Source organism: Halichoeres trimaculatus, unplaced genomic scaffold, assembly GCF_033239565.1.
Source record: "Halichoeres trimaculatus isolate MK-OKI-2021-1 unplaced genomic scaffold, fHalTri1.1 fHalTri1_scaffold_15, whole genome shotgun sequence".
Lineage (NCBI taxonomy): Eukaryota > Metazoa > Chordata > Actinopteri > Labriformes > Labridae > Halichoeres > Halichoeres trimaculatus.
In genome coordinates this window covers 19,619,181-19,643,048 of record NW_027437193.1, presented here as the reverse complement: position 1 = coordinate 19,643,048, position 23,868 = coordinate 19,619,181, and the positions used below count along the sequence as shown (strand labels likewise).

At 39.7% G+C, this 23,868-nt stretch overlaps 2 protein-coding genes across 3 annotated transcripts in view; one reads left to right on the top strand and one right to left on the bottom strand.

Annotated features, from left to right (window-relative positions):
- The window catches only part of LOC141804042 (sodium channel protein type 3 subunit alpha-like), a 50,024-nt gene extending 38,947 nt beyond the window's left edge, over positions 1–11,077 (bottom strand). The window contains exons 1-3 of the mRNA XM_074688260.1: positions 11,059–11,077; positions 1,896–2,202; positions 284–402 (exon numbers count right to left, since the gene is read on the bottom strand). Coding sequence (XP_074544361.1) covers positions 284–402; positions 1,896–2,162 — 386 coding nt within the window. The 5' untranslated portion in view covers positions 2,163–2,202; positions 11,059–11,077. The remainder of the gene's footprint in view (positions 1–283; positions 403–1,895; positions 2,203–11,058) is intronic.
- A 1,411-nt stretch (positions 11,078–12,488) lies between these two features.
- Positions 12,489–23,237, top strand: LOC141804089 (WD repeat-containing protein 48). Of its 2 annotated transcripts, none has more exons than XM_074688341.1 (18): positions 12,489–12,579; positions 13,266–13,406; positions 15,267–15,342; positions 15,422–15,634; positions 15,714–15,802; positions 16,377–16,478; positions 16,561–16,785; positions 17,021–17,095; positions 17,445–17,547; positions 17,644–17,741; positions 19,724–19,831; positions 19,936–20,032; positions 20,137–20,232; positions 20,936–21,041; positions 21,207–21,294; positions 22,085–22,161; positions 22,264–22,456; positions 22,686–23,237. In XM_074688341.1, the coding sequence occupies exons 1-18, from the start codon at positions 12,532–12,534 to the stop codon at positions 22,779–22,781; spliced, it is 2,031 nt and encodes a 676-aa protein (XP_074544442.1). In that variant the 5' UTR covers positions 12,489–12,531; the 3' UTR covers positions 22,782–23,237. The 2 variants fall into 2 exon arrangements, with proteins under 2 accessions (XP_074544442.1, XP_074544441.1); XM_074688340.1 differs by having other exon boundaries at positions 15,264–15,342.
- The last annotated feature ends 631 nt before the right edge of the window (positions 23,238–23,868 follow it).

The following is a 23,868-nucleotide window of genomic DNA, read 5'->3' as shown; positions in this document are numbered from 1 at the left end:
CGTCGGATCAGACTCCTCACAGAGCTTTGGGCTGAGGAGGCTGCATGATTAACAGTTTGTTGCTCATATTATCAAACATGTACAGTTACATTTAAACTTCACTTTAAAGTTTTTTTTTGACAGGGGTAGGCCTTGAACTCAATGCAAACATATTACAGCCAGTTGTTAAATAACTGCATTTCTAAAACACAGGAAAATGCTCTTGACACCTCACTGAAAACAAATTCACATTTCAGTAACAGAAAAAGAAACCTACTGTATGTGGCTTCATTAAAAAGGATATGAATGGACTAAAATCTTTATGGCTATGGATCTGATGAAGTGAAAAGGAGAAAATAAGTAAAGTGCAGATGTTGAGCTGAATCTGAAGATGGCCTTCCCTTTGTTTATTACTATAAAAGTCTGTGAAGAAAAGAGAAAAACAAAACATTAGAAAAACCAAATGCTGCCTGTATTGTGTTAATTTAACATGTAGCAAAAAGTAGTCCGGATAAAAATACTTTTTAACACCAATTTTTCCAGCTCTTGCTTGAGATTGCAGAGGAGCTTAATGGCTGTGTTGGGCAGCACTTGGGGGATAATAATGTTGCTGTTGTGTTGAGTCTACCACTCTGTCTACCATCTGTGTTGACCTCTGCTACAAGCACTCCAGCCTCAAAGAAAGCAGTGAACACACATACACGCAACGGGCCAGGCCAGTTGCGATAATGGAGGCAACTCCAAAGCGGGCTGAACCTTTCCCCAACAGATGTGGCATTTATTTAAATATTTTTTCGTCTTTGGTTAATCCTCCCATCCAGCAGCACATCACATGCCAAAACAAAGAGACCCTGAGAATGACTGCCACGTCCTTTTTTCATCTCTCTGTAAGCGGCCCATTAACGGGCAGCAGCCTGATCTACTCTGCAAATCAAAACTTGCTAATCCTATTTCTGTGTCCACAAGAGATCTAAAGAGATGCAGTCGCTCTCCTCTCATCTCAAAGAGCTGCGCTAAAACACCACTGGGTGTATTCAGTGAAAACCTCAGCTGATCGTGTGGATCACTGGCATATCATGCTTACAAATCCAGATGTGAGATAAACATGCAGCAAGATATACCAGAAAAATAGAACAATAACAACCCTGATGCAGATGCCTTTAAATATTTCCGGTGTTGCTTCCCTTTTCATACAAGTATCAAAGTTTTACAAAGTGTGTACATGTGCAACATTTTACTCTTTTAACCCTGATCCTTTAATTCAAGAAAAAATATTCCTGCGGCATTTTGTTACCTCCTACTTATCCGACTTAAAATTAAAGGTTTTAACCTCAGTGGTTTACTATGACTATGGCTTTGTCACTGACATATATATATAAAATAAAGTCATCAATGAACATGGACGAGATGCATGGAGGCAGGAAGGCTTGGTACCCACAGCCCACTTGTTGCTGATAACAGACAAGCTCAGCATTGCACCCTTCAACTAACTCAGCCTGTTACAGCAACACAATACTTGTTTCTTTAGACACAGATGCATTACGTGGTCTCATTGCCATTGTGAGAGTTATCAAATCCTGTGTCTTGACTCAGAAAATCATCTGCACTGTGCATCTCCAGTCTGGAAAACATCTCTTTTGAGCAAATCATCTGTTTCTCAGCTCTAGATGTTTAAAAAAGCAGCAGCGAGGCTGTTCAGACAGATACAAGTGTTTCTGTCTGCATAACTGTGACTGACATTTCTCAGGTCCATTACAGTTGTCGCACCCACATCCTTAAACCATTTTTCTCCAGTTATAAAAACAACACATTCAAAGAGTTTCACACCAACCAGACAGAAGAATTCAACACTTTGTCTCACCACAATCACAATACAATCCAACCCACTCAACCAGCCGAAACACATCTGCTCTCACCCTCTGGTTCTTGTAGTAGAACGGATCAATGTCCTCCAGCGGCACCCCGATGAGTTCTGTCGGGATGTCATTGAAGATTCGTGGCAGCTGTTTTCCTGCCTCCAGGTCGATCCTGGGTTTCTGCGGCTCTGAGTTCCTGTAATAATCATGGCGATCCTTGGCATTCTTGGCCTGCTCCTCCGCAATCCGCTGCTCCAGCGCAGCCATGGATTCGCGAGTAAACCGCCGCAAGCCACCAGGACCCGTTGGTAACAGCATGGTTGCCATCTTTTCATCCTGATTCACCTGTACTAGATTTTACTTACAGCTGGGGATGGTTTGGGAAAGGGGAGTTACAACATAGAGACACAGAGAATGAGTTGCTTGATTCAGAAATAAAAAGCTCATAAAACATTGGTAAGAAGATCTGAGTCCTGCAAACCGTTCATACCACAAACTGACTCAGTAAACTAAGTTGTGAGTTCAATAACACGAAACTTGGTATTTTAATTCACTGTACAGTCAAAACATTTACCTTCCTTACTGTAATCACATTTAACTTCAAATTACCATTTTTAATTTTAACTCTGATTCCTAATCGACCTGTCTTATATATATATATATATATATATATATATATATATATATATATATATTTTTTTTTTTTTTTTTTTTTTTTTAAATCAATTGCATTGTTTTGCTGATGTGGACGTTTTTGCCAGTGTCAACAGAAAGAGTAGAAATCACAAACTTTATAAATGTGCTGAACTCTGAATCTGAATTGATTTAACCCTTAGTGGTTTGGCTGCTCCAGGTGTAAATTATATGTCTTCTAATCAATCAGCCTTGTTATGGAGTTTGAACCAATCAGAATCAAGTATTTAAAACAGCAGGGTGACGAGTAGGAGTGCTGGTTAAAGGTATTATTTCACATTTTAACTTAAAATGAGTAAGTGCTGAATTTTCCTGAGTTTACTTTTAATGCCACTTGATTGTTATATAAATCAATTAATATGTTTAAATCTGTTTCCATGATCATATTTTTTTGTTCAATGATACATTTTTGTTTGTTAAGCACTTTTTGAGCTGTTTTCCTGTTGTGTGGTATGTTTTGATAAACATAAGGAAGATCAGAAAGTTTGAAGGTTTTTTCTCTGTATGGACACTTCCCCTGACACAGACATTTTTACTACATAAGTATAGATTGGAACTGAATTGGACAGGGACAGTGCGCTGAACAGAGAGTTTTATTGATTTAGTGTATTTCCAGTTCTTTGGTCTTGGTCTTGGTCTAAACTTGGTCTTTGAACAGGAAGTTACTGGTTATCAGTTTGGTTATTAAGTCACTAGCTTTTAGTGTTACTGTACATAAATATACCGGTTTCAGAATTTGGATACATTTTTTTACCTTTATCTTTTTTACTTTGGTAGCTACTGAAGAAGTCTTTTGCACATATTCCCGCCATCTTGTTTCATTACAATCTGTGCATCGTTGTGATATCAGCAAAGGATGACGTGGGCACATAGACTGTATAAAACATAGGCTATAGCGGCCATATTGGTAGTGGCAAGGGCTTCGCCTACAGGGGCACTGGCCGTCACGTGACCCTCAGCTGTGCCTCTTATTGGGGGAGCTCGCGATCTTAATATCTTCTGAACGGCCGCGTTACAAAAAAATTCACCCCCCGTACAGTGGGAGCCGGTAGTAAAATTAGCGACTCAGACGGGAGACATTTTTTTAAACCAGGCTGTAAATAGGTTAATTTCTGCTTTGAAAACAGCTTTTTTTGGCTTGGTGTGTATGTGACTTCCACTACTTCCGGAGCCAGCCTCAAGCGAACATTCGAGAAACAGCAGATTTTAGCACTTCCGTATTGTCTCATATTCTCAGACCGGAGGTTACCACTTGCATGGACAGTAAAAAATAGCTACTAAGTATCATGGGTCTGAGAGACAGGAATTGTCCTCATATGAGTATGTAGGGTCTCAGGGGGTGAAATGATATTCACATTATCTAGATTTTATATACAAGACACAATTTACAATAAAAACTTAATTACAACCCATAAAGTCTTGACCATCTGCCACAGAGCTGTGATGAAGTGCTATTTTTGGCTCGATTGATCAACTAACAGCTGTATTAACATTGAGTAGCTACAAATAATAAATAACTAAGGAAGATACACTTTTTAGCTTTATTTGAGGGGTTCTGCACATTATCTACGGAGGATAGGATCGTGGATAGAGCAGAAAACTGTGAAAGAGAGCAGGTAGTGACATGTGGACAGGGGCCTCAAGTTGGACTTGAACCTGGTCCACCTGTTTGAGAGCTAGAGAATCTGTGCACGGAGCAAGCAACTAATATAACAGGCCAAACAGGCACTGATACAAGAGTAAAGTCACATATAAGGTCATCATTAATCGCCTGGGACTGTACAAAAAATTGCCTTCAACAAGTCACTGAGAGAGGGAAAAAGTTGCTAATAGTACTCAAATCTTCAATGCTACACCAAAACAAAGCACATCTTAGTCCTGTGTGCTTTAGCTGAATGTGTGTTAAAAGTCTGATATTATAAGGAAGAAGTCTTCATCAGGCAAAAGCTTTTTTATTTTGCAAAGTTGACGGATCACAAAAAAGCTTCAATTATTTTCACCTGTTCAAACAGCTTGTCATTTCCCCCTGTTGTAATTCACATTGCCCTGTTGTCAAACTTTTCCAGCTCCTGAAGTCCCAGACCTGGTGAGGAAGGACTTCATATAGGAGCTAAAGATAAATGATTATATTCTAACACAGTGGATTAAACACGCAGGCTACTTACAGCATAAAATTGCTTCTGTATAACCTTGTTTCTATATGATGGTCCAACAATGTGAAGGTCAGAGTGACAGTAATGACAGAAACAGAGAATTGAAAGTGTGTTGTGTATCAAGGGCACAGGCTCCAGGTCTCCATCATTGAGGCTCTGTCATGTTTTCTAACTGAAAACATTGTGTGATTGTTGTGTGTAAAGGCTTAAGTCAAAAGCTGGATGGCTTCTGACACTTTGATTGGAAGATGGCACAGAGGGAGGTCTGGAAACATGTTAGAAATGTGTTTTACCCTTACCACTGACCACAGCTTCCTGTTATCCAACTGTTTCTGTCAAACTAGGCCAGCTGTAGTTCTGAGTCAGAGGGATTAAGTCCACAGGCTGTAGCCCTGACCAGGGGAGCACTGATTTGGGATGGCAGTCACTTGTTTTCCTCGGATGAACTCAAGAAAACTGCAGAGCGTGGGCATCTGTCTGCCAGCTACCTTTGAAATGACACGTCTGACCAGAAAAAAACTCACAGCACGTACATCTGTGCCATGGTTTAAGATCAAACATTAAGTTAGGTTGGCCAATCAAGAGACTTCGAACTTTAACTCAATACAAAAAAAACACTTCGTGTATCTTATAAGATTTCTGAGAAGAACTCTGTATTTGTGTCAGTTTTAGAGCCCCCTGGGAAAAAAATCAGGAGACCTTTGTGATAATTAAAGCAGAAAAATGTAAGAACTCCGAATTTTAATCCAATTCTTTGGATCAGCACTGACAAATTTCTGTTTTTTTCGGAGTCAGAGCATGCCACCTCTGTTTTAGTGCATCTGTGTTTTACATACCTGACATGCATCCATAGACTGAATTTCACTGGGATTAATCATATGTTGTTTCTAGACATGCACTGATCGATCGTTGCTGATTTCCTTAATTTTGGGGGATCAGTGATTGGTTATTGGTGATTGGCCCATCCTTACATATGAAACTGATCTTATATGCCTCTGGGAAGGTCTGACTGCCAGCCTTTGTTGCTTGCTGAGACCTAAAGCTAAGGACACTTCATTGGTTGTTGAAGTTAAAACATAAAGAATTCACTGTTTCCCAGGTATTTTTCAATGATTTTCAATTAAAAAAGGATAGGAACATTAAAGGCATATGTTGTCAGTTATAAAAAATAAAAAATATAAATCGGTAAGGCTCAAAACGGTATTGGCAGGTCAGGCTTTTTAAAGATTGGTGATCGGTGATCAGTCCGAAAATTGGGATTGGTTCACCCGAAGTTGTTTCATAGTTATCTTGTAATTAATCTTGTTTTGATCACACATTTTGTCTGGTGTGACTATAACTGTGAGATATTTTCCATTGTTTGATACTCTTACCAAATGGTGTTTACACACATTAAAAATCACTCTGTAGATTTAACTGATGTTGTTACCTATGATCTTGTTTGCTTTCACAGCTTGTATGCAACAGCACTGATTTCTGTCTGATTCATTATCAGAGAGGTTAAGATTTTAAATGATTACCCTTGAAGTTTAATACTGCAGAGTGTCACGCTTTAAACATATTTTAAAATCATTTCTCACATTTGGTTATGTTTGGGCTTTTTAAAGCATTTCCTTTTCCTTGAAATCTTAGCCCATAATCTTCAAGAGAACCACAAATCTGTGAGTCGATCATGTCATATTTCTCTTCTGTAACAGCTTGGGATTTCCTCACAAAGCTGTAATGAGGACAATGGCCTGTTTACCCTCTGAGTTGCTGGTGGTGAGAAAATTCACAAATAAGAGTCCTGTTACACTCTTCCAGAATCAGATCCATATTTGCTGTCTTTTACAGTTTGGCTTTAGAACAGCGAACAGAAGTTATTTACGGGTTGTTTTTGCTCCTTCTACTCAGCTTCAGATGCTCTGCTAGGTTTGCCAGCTAGGCGTTCGTATGGGCCATCTACATGCTTATAGGTGTTTGGCAGGTCGTGTTTTTGATTTATCTGAGCTTATAAAGTAAGAGAGAACCAATATATTAAGATACAGTACATGGAGATACGAAAGCATTGGATGCAGCGGTGGGGAGCTCTGGAGCCGAGGAACGATGTTCTGAGATTGTCTCTGTGATAATAAAACCCTGTCCAAGGTCACACACAGTCACTGAATCTGTTATCTATTAAAAACCCTACAAAGAGACCAATGTTCTACCCAGCTGATTAGATCTGATCAAAATTAAATGTTTTAGGATATTATTTCACTTTAAAGCTAAATAGCTTTATGGGTTGTCTTTTATGGAAAAAATGATAAATAAACTAATCTCTCTATACCTTAGGGGTGGGAGAAAAAATCGATTTAAAAAAGTATCAGGATTTCTTTGTTTGAAATTTATTTTATATAAATCTTTCATTTCAGTCTTTGTTTATAAACTTGGCTTGAAACTTTTCTCTAGCAGAGGGTGAAATGTTTTTCTCTAACTCATGTGACGTGCATTTTGGGGAAAATATGGCTCCTGATATAGTCTGTAGATGTCATCATCACCGTCTTTCAACTTTTTCACATGGCCTGGTGTCAAAAAAGCAAAATAACTAGACATGCACCGATCGATTGGTTGGCCGATCAATTGGTGCCAATGTGTTTAATTCTGGGGGATCGGTGATTGGTGATCAGAAATTGGTGATCCTTACATATGTAGCTGATCTCATATACCTTTGGGAGGGTTTGACAGCCAGTCATTGTTGCTTTTTGCTCTAAGACCCAAAACTCAGGACACTTTATAGGTTGTTTAACTTAAAACATGAAGATTTTATTGTTTTAAAGGTATTGTTCAATTATTTTTAATAAAAAGAGATAGGAACATTAAAGGAATATGCTGTCAATTAGAAATAAAAACTAAAAAAATAAAAATCGGTATCAGCCTGAATTGGTATTGACAGGTCAGGTTTATCTAAGATCGGCGGTCGATGATCGGCCAGAAAAATTGTGATCGGTTCACCCCTAAAAATAACAATCACAAAATTCGGAAATATCCTATCCCACTTTAAATCAAAGCGGCTTCTTAAATATCGTAAAAGAATGGAAAAGAGAGAAAAGTATACCGTTCCAGCCCAACTATCCATGTCAGGTATAAATCTCTTTAACAAGAACAAGATTTGTGCCCGTCTTACCAGAAAACTTTTGTCCGTCTGGACTTGAATAAAGTATTAAAACAGTTTAAAAGTAATCTGATCAAAGAATGAAGTCACAGTCTAAATAAAGACATTACTGAAAGGCTTTCCACTAAAAAAATTCCCACCCCCCTCCTTTCAGCCAGCGAGGGAGTCTGATATTTTAATAACTGAAAATGCTTTCCAAAGAGAGGATTACATTTCTATGTTCCCCTTTTGACATAGAAATACCATTGTATCCCTTTCAGGTTGACTAAGCTCTGTGACTTTTCCATCTCCTCCTGTCCTGAAATGCATTGATCCCTTCACACGTCCAGCCAGACGCTAGTTATCTGCTTTCACTTGATCTGCTTATTTGGCCCAGGTTGATCTCAGATCAGCTCGTCTCATACACTGAATCCAGCACTCTCCTATTTGCTGTCAAAGTAAATAGGTTAAGGTCTATTTGCAGCGTCACAAAGCAGATAAACAGCTTCAATGCAATGATATTACGGTGAGGCAAATTGTTTGTCAGTAAGGAGCTATGACAATGACCTGTATACGACCTAAAACTATATATCCATGGTTTTAATCTGTGGACCAATGCACAGAATGAATATCTGCCACTGTGCATGCTGGGAAAGAAGAATTAGACAGCAGAGATAGAAAAAATAAGTATTTTAGCTGAATGAAATTTAATTCCAGTAACAGCCAGATGTGATTTGGTCTTTATCAGTGCGAATAATTATGATAATTAAACGAAAGTAGAGCAAAGCCACGGACTGACCCCACACACACACACACACACACACACACACACACACACACACACACACACACACACACACACACACACACACACTCAATGGTGCACATGTTTTGCAACTCCAGTGTTTTATATTTTCATAATGGAGAGACAAATTAAACAACCCTGCTAGAAAGGACGAGCACCCAAGAGATTAAAAGTTTGAACTTTGGTCGGACAGTTGAACATTTTAAAAGACCTTTTTGATGTCACTATTTGGGGTGTTTTAAATTAGACAATAAATTCAGGCCAGAATAAATATTTAGAAGATCAGATTCATGTGAAAATTAAGTTCAAATTCAATTCCAACTTTCAACATTCAAAACTTAAATTTTTGCAGCCTTACGCATTTTTAAACACAGGAGCAGGAGAAAGACAAGCCACCTTCAAGACAGGATTAAAGAGGATGACAGCAGGTGATGCAATGTTTTGGGTCAAATGATAATACCTAAAAGTAGCCAAACACCAGTTTGATGAAAAGTCTGGATAAATAACACAGTGCCCTGCTTTCTCTCACTGGTGGATTTAAGAAATACATTCCATCTGTAAAAACATTTTTTGTTAGATAACCTTCAGGGCGATTAAGGAAAAGGTGTTACAAACTTAACACACTGTTATAAAGACACTGTGACGTGAGGTTTCCTTAAAGCTTAAGGATTGAAACAGTCTAATGAGCGTCGCATTTCTTTAAACAGGAAAAAATAAGTCTATTTCTTTTATTTCAGTCATTATTGTTAGTTAGTTTTATCCTTGGGATAAGGAAACTGTTATGAAAATTGAACGCTGTTATACACAAGGTCTTCCTAATCTTTTTGGATACAAGTGCAAAATTATAAAATATTTAAACTGACAGAGATCAGCTGTCTTGCGCCTTTGAAGAGTCCAACTCTCAAACCCCACTAACCATGAGGACATTTCTCAGATGTCTGTAAAACTTGTATGAGTGAGCAGCATGACTATCTTTATAGCTTTTAACAATGTTTGTGAAAAATTTACAGTTTTGTGAAATAAGTAACTGGTTAGACTACTTCAAATTTACATGAGAGAACACAGAGCATCCCTCACTTGATTTCACTTTTTGCAAACTGTTACTAAAATGCAGCTGAAAACTGATGCAAGGCAGCTTGGTCTCTGAACAAGTTCGGCAAAGACCACAACCCTACATGACGTGACATCACATCACTTCAGCTCCTTTCTGCTTTGTCAGATTTTTGGGGGGTCAAAGAGTTCATCCCTCAGGGAAGATCCTGTGACTTACTGTCTCATACTGTTTGTGAGTAAAAAGATGAAGTTGTGACTGGGTGAACAGCCTTAAAGAACAGGCTCTATATCGACGGAGTCTACTTTGACTCTTCACATAAATGTTGTGCATTCAACGCTCCAGATTATTGGCAAAGAATGTTATTTCAGGTCATCTTAAAAAGAATTATTATTTTGTTCTCTGATGTTTACTGATTATGTAATCCTAACTTGCTGGTCTCATTAAGGATGTACTTCTTTTAGGTTTACTTCTCAGAGCTCTGTAAACTGTATATGAATTTGATCACCAAAGAACTCACATGTTTAAATTTTTATTGTCTTAAAAGATTTTAAGAAAAATCTATTTTTCCACATTTTCTTTCTGAACGTCTGGAACATGAAACTGATTTCATAAAATTTAATACTGACTTTTTCTATTCGATAAAGAAATACAAATGAGATGGAAACTTTTGGGATTTTACATCCTGCCTGTTGTTTACTACATGGTGTTATGTATCTGTGCCTCTCAGAATGATCATAGGTGCGCAGACTGAACTGATGACCTACTTCTGTTACAAAAACCTTTTAATGTAATTGAATCAGCTTAAACAGAAGGTATAACGATACGAGACGGTTATTATAAAAGAATTGCTTACTTAGATCCTGTTCAAAAACCTCAAAACAAACAAACAGACAAAAAAGTCTATATTTTTCCAGACATAAAAATAATATGATTCAAACATCAAATGAAGCAACTACACTGAAATATGCAACCACTGTCTCACTTATCATTATATAATGTGTCAGCCATCACATTTTAATCATTAAGGGAAGCCAAGGAACATTGTGCACTGCAATCCTGTCCAACATATCTGACAGGAATTTTGTCACATTAAGGGATCAGTGAATAATCTTACAATATTAAAACTCAAATGCTGCGTTTAAAAAGATCCATCAGATTAATCGTAAAGCTATGCATCTATTTCTCTACTTATGTTTTTCTGTTGAAACTTACTAAATGCTTTTAATTCAAGTTTTACACAAATCAAAATTTTTCTTTTTATTTATTTATTTATTTATTTATTTTTTGTTATTTTGATTTTTCACTCACGGTTTATTTTTTATCACCCCACGTCAAATCACAAATAAAATAGATTTTTCAACTCTGGTAAACCATTGTGCTCTTAGTTCCATCACGGAAATACTTACATGTGAAACTCTGAGATTTCCAGCATCGTTTCCAGAGTTGAGTTGTTTGAGTTGTAGGAGAACGAACAGCCAAACTCCCCGTGCAGAATCCATCCTCAGAGTTTTTCCTTCATGACGGACCAAACTCCGACCCAGAAAGACAAAAAAAAAGTCCTCTTCTATCACCAGAATCCAAAGTTTAGCGCCAAAAATACTTCTAGACAAGTTCCGGAGGTTTAATCACCTTACGTTGGACATCTTGAAATGTGCCACAGGTGCGACGAACAAGTTGTCCTCTTCTCGTCCATCCGCGTGTTTCTTCCGCGTTCATCCCACTGAAGAAAGGTCGCGAGTCGTGGAGCGTGCAGAGGATGCTGCGCTGTCTTCAGCAGCTGGGCGCGCGAGGGGGAGATGAGCACCTCGATTTGCCCTTCAGTAAGAGCGAGGGAGGGAGGAAGCTGCTGCTGGACCACAGAGGATTAGTTCTCCTATAGCCGCCTCATGTCACACCACACAAGTACAGACATGAGGGAGAACAGCTGACACACAGTATGAGAAACATACAGTATAAATGACAAGGTGAGGGGAACGTTATTAGTTAACCCAGAGTTCTTTGTAGGAAGGGCATTTGTTCCACTTGTGAGCTGTTTCAGGTACCTTTTAGCTTAAACTTGGAATAAGAGTGCGTAAAACTAAAACTGTTAGTGACTGCATATAGACAGCTAAACACAAAAACAAAATATTACTTGATTAAGTGTTTGTTTTGGTCAGAAAACAGACTGTTTAATGTAGTAGTTACCCAGCATTGGACTAAAAAACTAAAAGGCCATGGCTAAACACAAGCTGTCAGTGTTTTTACTGTCTCCAACAGATTTGGATTTACTGGTTTGGGTTAAGTGTTTGTGTTTTACTGCGCCCTCTAGTGGCCAACACTCGCCTGAGAATATGTTAACCCCAGAGATGCAATCGTCTTCCAAAGATGGCAAAGAGCTTTACACAGTGAGATGAGACAGATAAAAAAATAAAAAATAAAAAACGTAAATACATGGAGCCTTTTACTTTTGTATAAGTAAAAATCTACACATCTTACATTGAAACTGCTAACACCAGGGCCAGCTCTAGCTAATTTACAGCTTTTTGTAGTACTTCATTGAATAGAGTAGAACAGAAAATACTTCATTTATCCCAGAGGGGAAATTCAGGAATTGTGTTTTTATATAAATGTTTTTGTTTTTTGTTTTTTGTTTTCTTCATGGATGATACAGTTTTAGTTCATCTCCACATAGTGCATTTTAATTGTTGTACCTTTATCAACATCCAGGATCTAACCTAGTCCATGAGCTGGTCTAAAATTGGTCACGTCTGGAGGGCCTCCTTACAGGACCAATCAAACCAAAGGACAGACTCAAAACCACATTACCCATAAAGCTCAATAGAATATGTTTTCTTTTTTTCCGGAAGTAGCATCACATGAATTGACTGTCAACATGCAAGATGGCCACGCATCACAGGCAGAATGCTGCTGGGCGGAGAAAAGTACAGGTAAATGATAACTGTAGCATGGTTACTAAGTCCCTGGCAATGGAGACACATGAGTCTGCAGGCACAATAACTGTTTCACGGATGCTTTCCGATCAAAGGGGACCTTCTGAAAAAGCCAGTGTTGCTGTTATGAGTCATGACTCGAGCCGGCTAACCAAGCTAGCTTAGCTTAAAATGGCTAGTTATTAGCATCCTCTGCTAATACTGGCGTCCGAATCCGAACAGTTAACCGATATAAACGTGGTAAATAGAGCATACTGTGGCAACACAGCTGATTAGTTTACAACAATTATGCATTTACCGTCCCTGTTGCATTTTTAGTCACTTCAGAGTTTAAATTAGCGTAGCTACACTGACTCTGGGCTCGGTCTAATTGCTGGGGTAATGTACCTGTCACGGTGATTCTGTCGTGCACCCTGCTAGTATGCATTGCTACCAATTGACAGCACTCTGTGCTTATAAAATCTGTCTGATATAAGCGTAAAAAAGTGTATTTTTTTACAAGATTTGTCACGTAGCTATATTACATGTTTTATAAGTTAACTCCGTCCTCAGACCGTTGAAGTGCAGGGCATTTAACGTTTAACCGACAGGGAAGTGGGTGTGTTGTGCTAGTGATAGGAAAAAGGAGTCAGTCCACACAAAGACTTAACCTCAATACTCACACTTGTGTTTGTGTGTTTCAGGTGTCTTATGTCATTAGAGATGAGGTGGAGAAATACAACCGTAACGGGGTGAATGCTCTCCAGCTGGACCCCGCGCTGAACCGGCTCTTCACGGCTGGGAGGGACTCGATCATCCGGATATGGAGCGTCTACCAGCACAAAGTAGATCTCCTTCAATACTTACTGTTTCTCTGCCACTTTGGCTCAGCTTACGATGGCAGTTTGAGTCATCTGAACAGACTAGATGTGACATCCTGCTATTGGTTGCCTGTACAAATAATTTCTCATTCACCACCTGCAATTTACTACATGCCATTTGGTTCTGAGCTGGATATGTCTTTGTGATCTTGATCAGCTAGTTTGTCCTAACTAAAGAAAAAATCTCTCCAAAGCATAGTCATCTTACGCAGATCACATTTTATACTATATAGTACACCTTGACTAATTGATTTGTATTGTGTTCCTTATAAAATGCCTGCTAAACTGGCCAACTTGTTGGCAGGTATGGCCCAACAGACATGAGGATAAGGGTGTCATATAATTCCCAAACATTTCCTCTGTGCTGTGTTTTTTTCCCTCTGTATCTGTAATTCAGTCTTGAAGAAAATTGCAAACACACTAATATGCACAATAATTTCCACTACTCATATGCATGTAATACTATGTTTTTTTGCTGTTCAAAATGGACTTTGAAGACATAGCCTGTGCAATGTGCATTCGATCTGTTTGTTCACTTTGATACATTACACAGTAGTTTCCTGAGGAAGAATACCTCCCGGGCTGATTAATATGATTAAAGGATCCTAAAGGGGATTTGAGGAGTTTCTAAGTGATCTTGCAAAAGTATCCCTTCTGGATATATGACTGATCGTAATATACACTTTAAAATGAGATTATTAGTGCCAATATCACAGGTCACAGGTTATTTCAAATTGCCTCTTCTTAGTCTCCCAATTGGGTCGGGTAGGACTGGATTGATTTACAGTACATCTAAGTCTCTATGACAACATCATGCTGGCTGACAAAGCTTAGAAGTGAGAAGATAAATCTGTGTTTTTCTTTGCTGAAAACAATTTCTGTGATTAATTTTATAGTGATGGTGGACACCGGAGCCTAACTGTCAGACAGGAAAAGGACAGAAGAGCAGAAAAAAGCTAAACAGGAGAGTGACAGTGCAAGAGCTTAAGGCTAGAACAGAAGCTAAACTGTTTGTGACTATGTTCATTCCAACCCACAGTCAGCAGTTATTCTGCAGTGGTCTGTTCAAACTTGAAAGTCTATTAATGAAATGAAGAGTGAGGTAACGTTAGTTTTGCTTGGCCGATGAGCGCTGGTCAGACATGACCAGGATTCCTTAACGGACATGTGTCAGAGCACCAGACTGCCAGCTGCACTACAGCTACTAGACTACATACAAACTGACAGTGTTTACTTGTTGACACGTTAGTGTACAGAAACATCGGAGCGCCTGGCTGACGATAGCGCTACATATAGCCGGGTACTACAACGTTGGGTTGTTGACACGTTTCAAACAATAATGCTACGTTACTGTACTGATAAATACCTTACCCCGGTGCATTGTTATATGGTAAAAAGTTGTCTTGAACAAATAATTTTTCTTTTATCCAATCTCCTTTTAATTCCAAAACAAACATACCCCTTGCTCAAAGTCATTACAACAGTGTAACTGAGACTCCAGGCAGTCCAATTAAAGCAGATCCTCTTCATTGCACCTTTATAGTTAAGAACATTTTTGTTGAGCTTAATGTTGAAGAAATGTATCAGCTGGATGGCGAGTCTTACCTATCGACACAGGAACTAAATCTTTCACTTAACATGACTGTTTTTGCTGCATGTATGTACTATTTTAGGATGTGTTTTTAGTGCTGAGAAAGTTACAGTGCTATGAGAAGTGTGTGCCAAAGCAGTTGGGAAAACAGCAATCTTTATTTAAGCTTTCACACGCTCATGTTTTTTTCTCATAAGTACAGTTCTCTTAAATTCTCTGTGTCACTGCAGCAGGACCCGTACATTGCCTCAATGGAGCATCACACAGACTGGGTCAACGACATAGTTCTCTGTTGTAATGGAAAAACATGTGAGTTTACCTACAGAACACTATTGATTCATGGTTAAAGGATTGTTCGTCTTCTAACGCAGTTTTTTTTCCATTTCAGTAATATCTGCCTCATCAGATACAACAGTCAAAGTATGGAATGCGCACAAAGGCTTCTGCATGTCAACGTTACGGACACACAAGGACTACGTTAAAGCTCTGGCCTACGCTAAAGACAAAGAGCTCGTGGCCTCAGCAGGTCTGGACCGGCAGATCTTCCTTTGGGATGTGAACACACTAACAGCACTCACTGCTTCCAACAACACTGTCACCAGTAAGTACTGTTTGTTTCTCATTACCAGCCTTGTACACTCTATTAGTTTACTTAACTCACCTCAATTTGTCTCCCACAGCCTCGTCACTAAGTGGCAACAAGGACTCAATCTACAGTCTGGCGATGAACCAGATGGGAACAGTAATTGTATCTGGATCCACAGAAAAGGTTTGAGATCTTATTGGTGTGACACACTCACATAAATCTAACATAATGTTTCACTAAACTACAATAAAAATGTCACTTTATCTGGTACATTTCTAGTATGTTAGTACTCCACTTGAGTGATTCAGTAAATTGTCAATGTTTAGCTAACACAGGGTGTTTGGTTTAGTGTTTTATTTTTGCTAGTTTTTTGTGATTTCTCCCGTGCACTATTAAAATTTCAGGTTGCATTTCTGTAAACAATTACCCCTTGATTCATTGTCCTCTTTGAAAAAATCAGTGTGTCTGTATTTTGGTGCACAGAACTTGAAGGTTAAAAACACTACCAAGCTTTTTCAAGAACTGTGCTACCAACAGAAATCTCAAAAAGAAAAAGAAGTATCTAAACAAAAAACAGTGGAGACATCCTTAGCTTGTAACTTTTAGAGTTTTCCTTGGGCTGTGTTAGGATTAATTATACTATGCATGCAAACTGGGCTACAGGATTCAGACATACTTATTTGAGTATCAGAAATCTGGTTCTGGGTTTCTGAATGTTGAAAGACGGCCTGCCTCACCCTCTCTTTTCTTTCTCCAGGTTCTGAGAGTGTGGGACCCACGAACATGTGCAAAACTGATGAAGCTAAAAGGACACACAGACAACGTCAAGTCACTGCTGCTGAATCGAGACGGCACTCAGGTGAGTTAATGTGTTAAAATCAGCGGTGACAGGTGCTCGAGGAAGAAAATGTGTAATCCAAACCTGGTGTCTCCCTCCACAGTGTCTGTCAGGCAGCTCAGATGGGACTATCCGCCTGTGGTCACTCGGCCAGCAGAGGTGTATCGCCACCTACCGGGTGCACGATGAAGGAGTCTGGGCCCTGCAGGTCAACGAGGCCTTTACACACGTTTACTCTGGAGGCAGGGACAAAAAGATCTACTGCACTGACCTGCGTAACCCTGACATCCGCGTGCTCATCTGTGAGGAGAAGGCTCCAGTGCTTAAAGTAAGAAGCCAGGGCACTGTTTGATCCAGAGCTGACTATCTGTTCTGTTACTGTGTTACTGCACAGATGGAACTTTTTTTTTGCTTTTTTTGGGGTGTTAACTTTTGAAATATTTTTTTGGGGGGAAAAATTGTAACAGGAGAGGATGGTTTAATTCTGACAATTTGAACTCCCCAGTCATTCATGTACTCGCTGCTGATTAGTCACTTAGCCTCCATCTTCCTCTTTGTGTCAGATGGAACTGGACAGAACTGCTGACCCACCTCCAGCAATCTGGGTCTCCACCACCAAGTCATCCGTTAATAAATGGGTAAGCATGCGTGACACCTCTGAGATCACTGTTCTGCCGTCAGCATAATGACCCTGGAATACAGTGCAGACAGAGACTATTGCATGTGCTGTGGACTAATACTAGTCATGGTTAATCCTCCTGTAATTATTGTAAAAAATTAAACCAGATTTGGGATGCTGGGGGTGATACACAAAAGATAATTATATTACATGAATTTCAGCTTTGAGATTGGAAAGAAGAGAGGGGAAGCGATTATTGCAATCCAGGATAATCTGTGATATTGAATCCTTCCTGTGTGCATGTGTCTGTGTGTGTGCGTGTGTGCATGTGTCTGTGTGTGTGTGCGTGTGTGTGTGGGCGGTCACAGTCTCTAAAGGGAATGCACAACTTCAGATCATCAGGGGAGTATGACAACGACTGTAGTACCCCTCTGACACCTCTGTGTACTCAGCCTGAACAAGTCATCAAGGGTAAATAAGTGTATTTTTTAAACTTGACTATTCTCTTTGTTTTTCTGTGTGATTTTTTTTTTGATTGTCATGTCACATTTTGATTTGTGTTTTCAGGAGGTGCCAGTATCATACAGTGCCACATTCTGAATGACAAGAGACACATTCTGACCAAAGACACCAACAACAACGTGGCTTTTTGGGATGTCCTGAAGGTAATGTCCTACCTGTAAAGGAAGAGAAATTTAATTTTACAAAGTAAAGAAGCTGTCAGATGGGAGAAAAAAAAAAGATGATGTCGTAGTCTCAATCGTTTTCTTTGAGCCATGTAAAGTCTGGCCTTACTCAGTCCACTGAGTCCTAATCACGTCCCATCTTTTTTTTCTGACTTTGAGGAATAATAGCAGTAGTCATAGCAGGTGGGTTAGATTCAAACGTTTCTCAGTGATAGCTGTTACTTCTGTTTACCAGTACTGGTTTCTTATCATTTGTACTCCACCCATCAAATAAAATCACACCCATGGACACTGCACCACACTACAGGGGGACTGTTGCTCTACATGACCTGATGTTTCAGAAAATAAGGGAGTGGTTTGTGTCATTTATCCCTCAAAGCCTCCAACTGTTAATATTTGTGCTATGTGGTGTACCAGTGTCAATGGTATACTGTCGGCCTAGTTCCACCTATGATGGTTAGGATTTTAAGAACAGCGGTATTCCCTCATGTCTCATATTATTCCCTCCCATGCGCTCTTATGCAGACTATTTAGTCGCGTTTCCACCAAGCAGACCGGTTCGGTTTGTCTCGGTATGGCACACAAGTCCATGGATTTTCCACGGACTTATCCCGGGAAAGATCCCCAAATATCCAAGATGATCCGTCCCACTTTTTGGGACCCTTTCGAATGGTTGCCAGATCCGCTCTAAGAAAGGTTGAGCAACACACTGCAGACCGTTGATTGGCCACAAGAATCATCACTTACCCCCCCACAGAGGCTGTATTTCTCCTGGCAGCACACAGACTTCTCTGAAACAAAGCTTGATTGCACTTTGTATCAAAAAGCTACATGCCAATCACAGAGAGGATGAAATGCTGCATGTCTTCCATCATTGCTCTTTGTTTACTGTGTCGTGTTTTTCTTCTTTGTTGGATTTATAAGCGGAGTAAACTGTGTCGCCCTGCTACGGCGTCACGCTATTGTTTAACAGATGTGGTTTTTGGCATCCAGCTTACACGCCGCCTACCATGAGAGGGCACAGTTTGCTGTGGAAACGCAAACGGGATCAGGCTGAACTGTATCAAGCCGTGCCAAACCGTACTGAACCAAACTGGACTGCTTGGTGGAAACGCGGCTTTTGGCTCTCATTGCTCTCAGCGTGCTCTGGTCAAACTGCCTGTTACACAGTTATGTGTTTTATAAATTCTAGATGTAGATTATTAGACATGTATGGAGAGTCAAAGCTTTTGCCCTGTAGTTTTTCTGGATGGCCAAAAATCCAGAGATTTAGAGAAAGGATGAGAAGTTTTGATGCAGACTGCGGTAAAGAATGAGTTCATTGTCTTTGTAGGGCTAACAGAGTGTGGACATTATCTTAATGTCACCAGCTAAATCCATGGTGAACTACGTTTCCTTTCCAAGATTTGAGAATTAAAGCAAGATCGCAGCGCTTTAGTTATTGTTGCTTTGCAAACTCACTCGTTCGGGCAGGCCAACTGACAGTTGATTATACGGGTGGAACTCAATAAGAACTGATTTTTTGCGTAGTAGCTTATAAATTTTTAGATAATTACATTTATTCTGCACATCCAGAGTTTTTGATGCATATTATTTGACTGAAGCTGGATGTGGACGTCTTCCTCATTTATTTGAGTGAAGTCTGGCTGTGTGCTGTCTGTGTAGCGTTTTCAGTCAGAAACATGAGAAACATCAAGTGATTTATGGGGTTTTGCCCATCATGCGCAATGCGCCACACCAATAACTGACGTCAAGGGGTAAACCTGAAACTACCAGAGGCCCCCCACATAATACTAGTCCCGTGCATAATAGCATCATAAAACTAACAAACTATGGCTTTAAAAAAACACACGGATGTACCATGAGACTTTTTCACTGCCCAGCACTAGTCACCACCTTCCTGAAGTCTTTTACTGCCTCACCTGTGTCTTGAACTGACTTCATCCATCTTCTGTGTTCAGGCTTGTAAGGGTGAAGACTTGGGGAAAGTGGAGTTTGACGAAGAGATTAAAAAGCGTTTCAAGATGGTCTATGTGCCAAACTGGTTCTCTGTCGATCTGAAAACTGGGGTAAGTCAAAAACCTGGAGATAAATAAATTGTGAGTTTCAAATTATTAAGTGTTTCACACTCAGTTATTTCAAATTGTGTGTTTTGTGTGTTTTCTTTGAACAGATGCTTACCATTACACTGGATGAGAGCGACTGCTTTGCTGCCTGGGTGTCCGCAAAGGACGCCGGGTTTTCAAGCTCTGATGGATCAGACCCAAAGTGTACGATATTTTGGCTAATCACATTTTTAAACAAACAAAAACAACTTGTTAAATAAGGTGGAGCATTGTTTTGTGGCTGCTAATGTGCCTTTCTTATTTTGCAGTGAACCTGGGCGGGCTGCTGCTCCAGGCTCTGCTGGAGTTTTGGCCCAGAACTCGTATCAACCCCATGGACGAGGAGGAGAACGAGGTGAACCATGGTAAGAATGGATCTGATCGTTTCATCCTCAGCCAAATGATTATAAAACCAAATCAGTCAAAGCTCTGCAGTGATGTCCTGAAAACACATTAAAACACATTAAGGATGGCAGCATGTGAAGCCTTTGTCCTGCTGAAAACACTCTAAACATTGAGTTGCTAGCATTTGAAAGCACTTAAGGATACAAAGTCGTGTTGTGGTTGCATTGGGCTGCTTTACTATGATTTTTTTTTTTCGAGGGAGAAGAGTTTGAATGAGGTAGAGTAATTGTTCCTGCCCTTGCTCTGGATAAGTGAAGGTTGCAGCATGTAGGGAAAGAGAACAGACCTGGGGAAACTTGGGAACAGCAGCATTAATTTGTCTTTGGCTGCAGGAAAAAGAGGGATGACGTAAAGCTGCTCCCTTGATGAGTGCTATGAGCTACATTTATATCCTACAACATCCTCACACAAAGGTTGACTTATTTGTTCCTCCTCTCCTCCTGTATGAAGTCACTGTTTCCTATTTAACCAAGAAATAATTAAGCACTTATCACAAAACAAACTCTCAGGATCTCTTCATGCTGTTGCAGATTTTAGACTAGTGAAGATAATCAGCGCTTTTATTCCAAAATCTTTTTGAAAACATGCTGGCCTCAGGTGAAAGATACTTTGCAGTGTGTTCAGCCAGTCTGACAGCGTGTTTTGTTTTTCTTGTGCCCACAGTGAATGGAGAGCAGGAGAACAGGGTCCAGAAAGGAAACGGATATTTCCAAGTGCCACCACACACACCTGTCATCTTCGGAGAAGCAGGAGGAAGAACTCTTTTTAGGTCATTACTCACTAACTTACAGTGTCAACAGGTTAAATGTGGATTGAGGCAGCTGCTGTCCGTTACATAAAGTCATCTTGTGTTTTCAGTTTACAGCTGTCATAAATGTTTACTGTCCACTGTTGACCTTTTATTGCCTCTGATGTTGTGTGGTTTGTGTTGCAGGCTGCTATGTCGAGACTCAGGTGGAGAAACTGAGTCGATGCTGCTGAATGAGACAGTCCCACAGTGGGTCATTGATATAACTGTAGATGTGAGTATAGTTATGTATAAATATTTGGGTTCTTTTTATCTCCACTATCTGCTCTTTTGCAATTCTAGACGTTTATGGCTGTAATGATATTTGAGTGCAAACACTCTTAAAGTTCCTCCGTTTTGTTCTTGTTCTGTGTCTGATTTTGGGGATTAGGCCTTCAGTATCTCCAATCTCTGTTTTGTGAATCTGCACTGGGTGCTTTCATCCTCACAGAGCTCTTATCTGTGTAAATATGATGAGTGTGGGCTTCATTTAGAAAGTGATACAAATACCCACCTGTATAACAGAGCTTCCTGTCACGAGTTAAGCAGCAAGAGCAGCTAGTTTAAACTAAAAAAAGAAAACTTTACCTGAACTTACCCCCAAACATCCATTGCCTGCTTGTTTTAACATAAAAATAATAAAATTAATAATGAATAACTTAATGTACACATATTCAAAAGATGTAAAAGTTCTCATTTAATCTGAAAACATCCCAGTTGACAGATGGTCAGTTGGTATTCAAAGCCAATATTCCCAGATTCTGAATCATAGATCCTCATAACAAGAGAATATAAAATTTGTCCTTTCAGTAAATATTGGCTGTTTTTCTGTGCCTCTGTAAGTTAGTCGACATGCACGGTAGTAGGATCTTATAACCAAAGCAGCTTAAGTTGATTGATCTCAATTAGTGTTACTCTTTGACTGATTTTGCTGATGAATACAAGAATATAGACCGATTACTTCTGTGTGTTGGCCAGCCATTAGTAGAAACTTATTGTTCATAGTTTTTCATTTTCTATTCCAGAAAAATATGCCCAAGTTCAACAAAATCCCATTCTACCTCCAGCCCCACTCTTCTTCTGGTGCAAAAACTCTGAAAAAGTGAGTTTCCCATCAAATGTTTTTTTCAATTGATTGTATTAGTAATCAAACAGAGGACAGAAAGTCCCTACAGACCGCTGATGTTCTGTTTGTGTCTTACAGAGACCGTCTGTCGGCCAGTGACATGCTGCAGGTGAGGAAGGTGATGGAGCATGTTTATGAGAAGATCATTAACTTGGACAACGAGTCGCAGACGACCAGCTCCTCGGCCAACGACAAGCCTGGAGAGCAGGAGAAGGAGGAAGACATGGCCATGTTAGCCGAGGAGAAGATCGAACTTATGTGTCAAGACCAGGTGAGTGTGGCACTCTCTCTTTGTAACAAGGCCATCGTCTCAGCCACGAGTGCTACTGTTCTCTGGATATATCTTAAAATGCAAGTAAAGTATGATACAGGAACTGAGTTTAAACTACCCAGTGCTGCATCTTGGGGATTATCAGATGCTTCACTTGTTGGCATCGTGTTTTCTTACAACAAATCTTCAGACCCTGCATTAACCATGTAATTTTTAATCTCTTTACCAGGTTCTGGACCCCAACATGGACCTGCGAACAGTTAAACATTTTATCTGGAAGAGCGGAGGGGACTTGACGCTTCACTATAGGCAGAAGTCCACGTGAAAGTCTGAATTTTTAACACAAGAACTCTTCGTCATTTGCCAATCACCACCCACCTCTGACATGTAGTCCCCTAAACCCCATTGTGTGGTCAAGAGTCGCAGCATCAGAGAGAACCCAGTAACGTGTGTGAGGATGAGGCTCGTGGTGTATCATAGGGAACTGACCAGAACAGGTTGGAGCAGCAGAGAGACACCTGGGAGACAAAGCGGTCCTAAGTGTTTGATTCTTTTTCTCTTTTTTTTTAACAATTTGAACAACGGGTTCACTTTTCTCCAGCACACCAGATTCTTTTTTTCTTTTATTGCTACTTTTTTTTTTTTTTTGAATTGCATTTTATTTTGGAGCGTCTGATGTTGCAGTACTCGTTAGTGTCTGAGTGTGTGTGTACATGCACATGAGTGTAGTAGACTCTTCGTTTGTTCTAGTACATTCCAGAAACTGTCCTTGTTCTCCAAACACTCCACAGCCGCCTCTGCAGCATCATGTTGTAGGACTCACTCCGTCTCTGGGTAGCATTGCAGTCCCCTCAAATAAATCCTCCTTCTGTTCTGTCGTCATCTTAACTCGAACTTTAACCTCGGCTTAGACTTCTAATTACTGCAGAGCTCGAACCTCATCGACGGAAGCACTCGTCTTTGTCTTTTCTTTTTAGCCGTGCTGTTCTAAATGGACTGAATGTTCTATTTTTTGTAAATATATGCACCACATTTTTGATTTAAGTGACTTTTTTTTGGTTTTGCAGCAGTTTTATTGTGTTGTTGTACAGTTTACTTAAGAAGACAATGGTTATTTTTCCAAATCCCAAGAGCAAATTCATGGTCATGGAGGAAATCTGACTTGGATGTTGAAAAAAAATTGCATTTGTTTATCACTACAACCCAGAAATTGCAGTTTTACTCTTAAGAATGTTCGTAGTCGTCCAAGTCATTTTAGCAAAGGGGAAATAATATATAAGATGTGTATCTTTAACAGTAACTCACGCTTCCTCGCTCTATGCTGCGGTCATGAGCAGTGACTCTGGTAACAGTGAGGCTGTTCCTAATGTATATTTCATTTAGATTCAATAGGACTTCAATCAGTCATGAGT

Excerpts from the sequence above, each read along its gene's own strand:
- LOC141804089 (XM_074688340.1), top strand. The coding sequence starts at position 12,532 with ATGGCCACGCATCACAGGCAGAATGCTGCTGGGCGGAGAAAAGTACAG. Across the intron at positions 17,096-17,444 it reads AGTCATCCGTTAATAAATGG|TCTCTAAAGGGAATGCACAA; the intron begins GTAAGCATGCGT and ends GGGCGGTCACAG. Across the intron at positions 17,742-19,723 it reads CTTTTTGGGATGTCCTGAAG|GCTTGTAAGGGTGAAGACTT; the intron begins GTAATGTCCTAC and ends TTCTGTGTTCAG.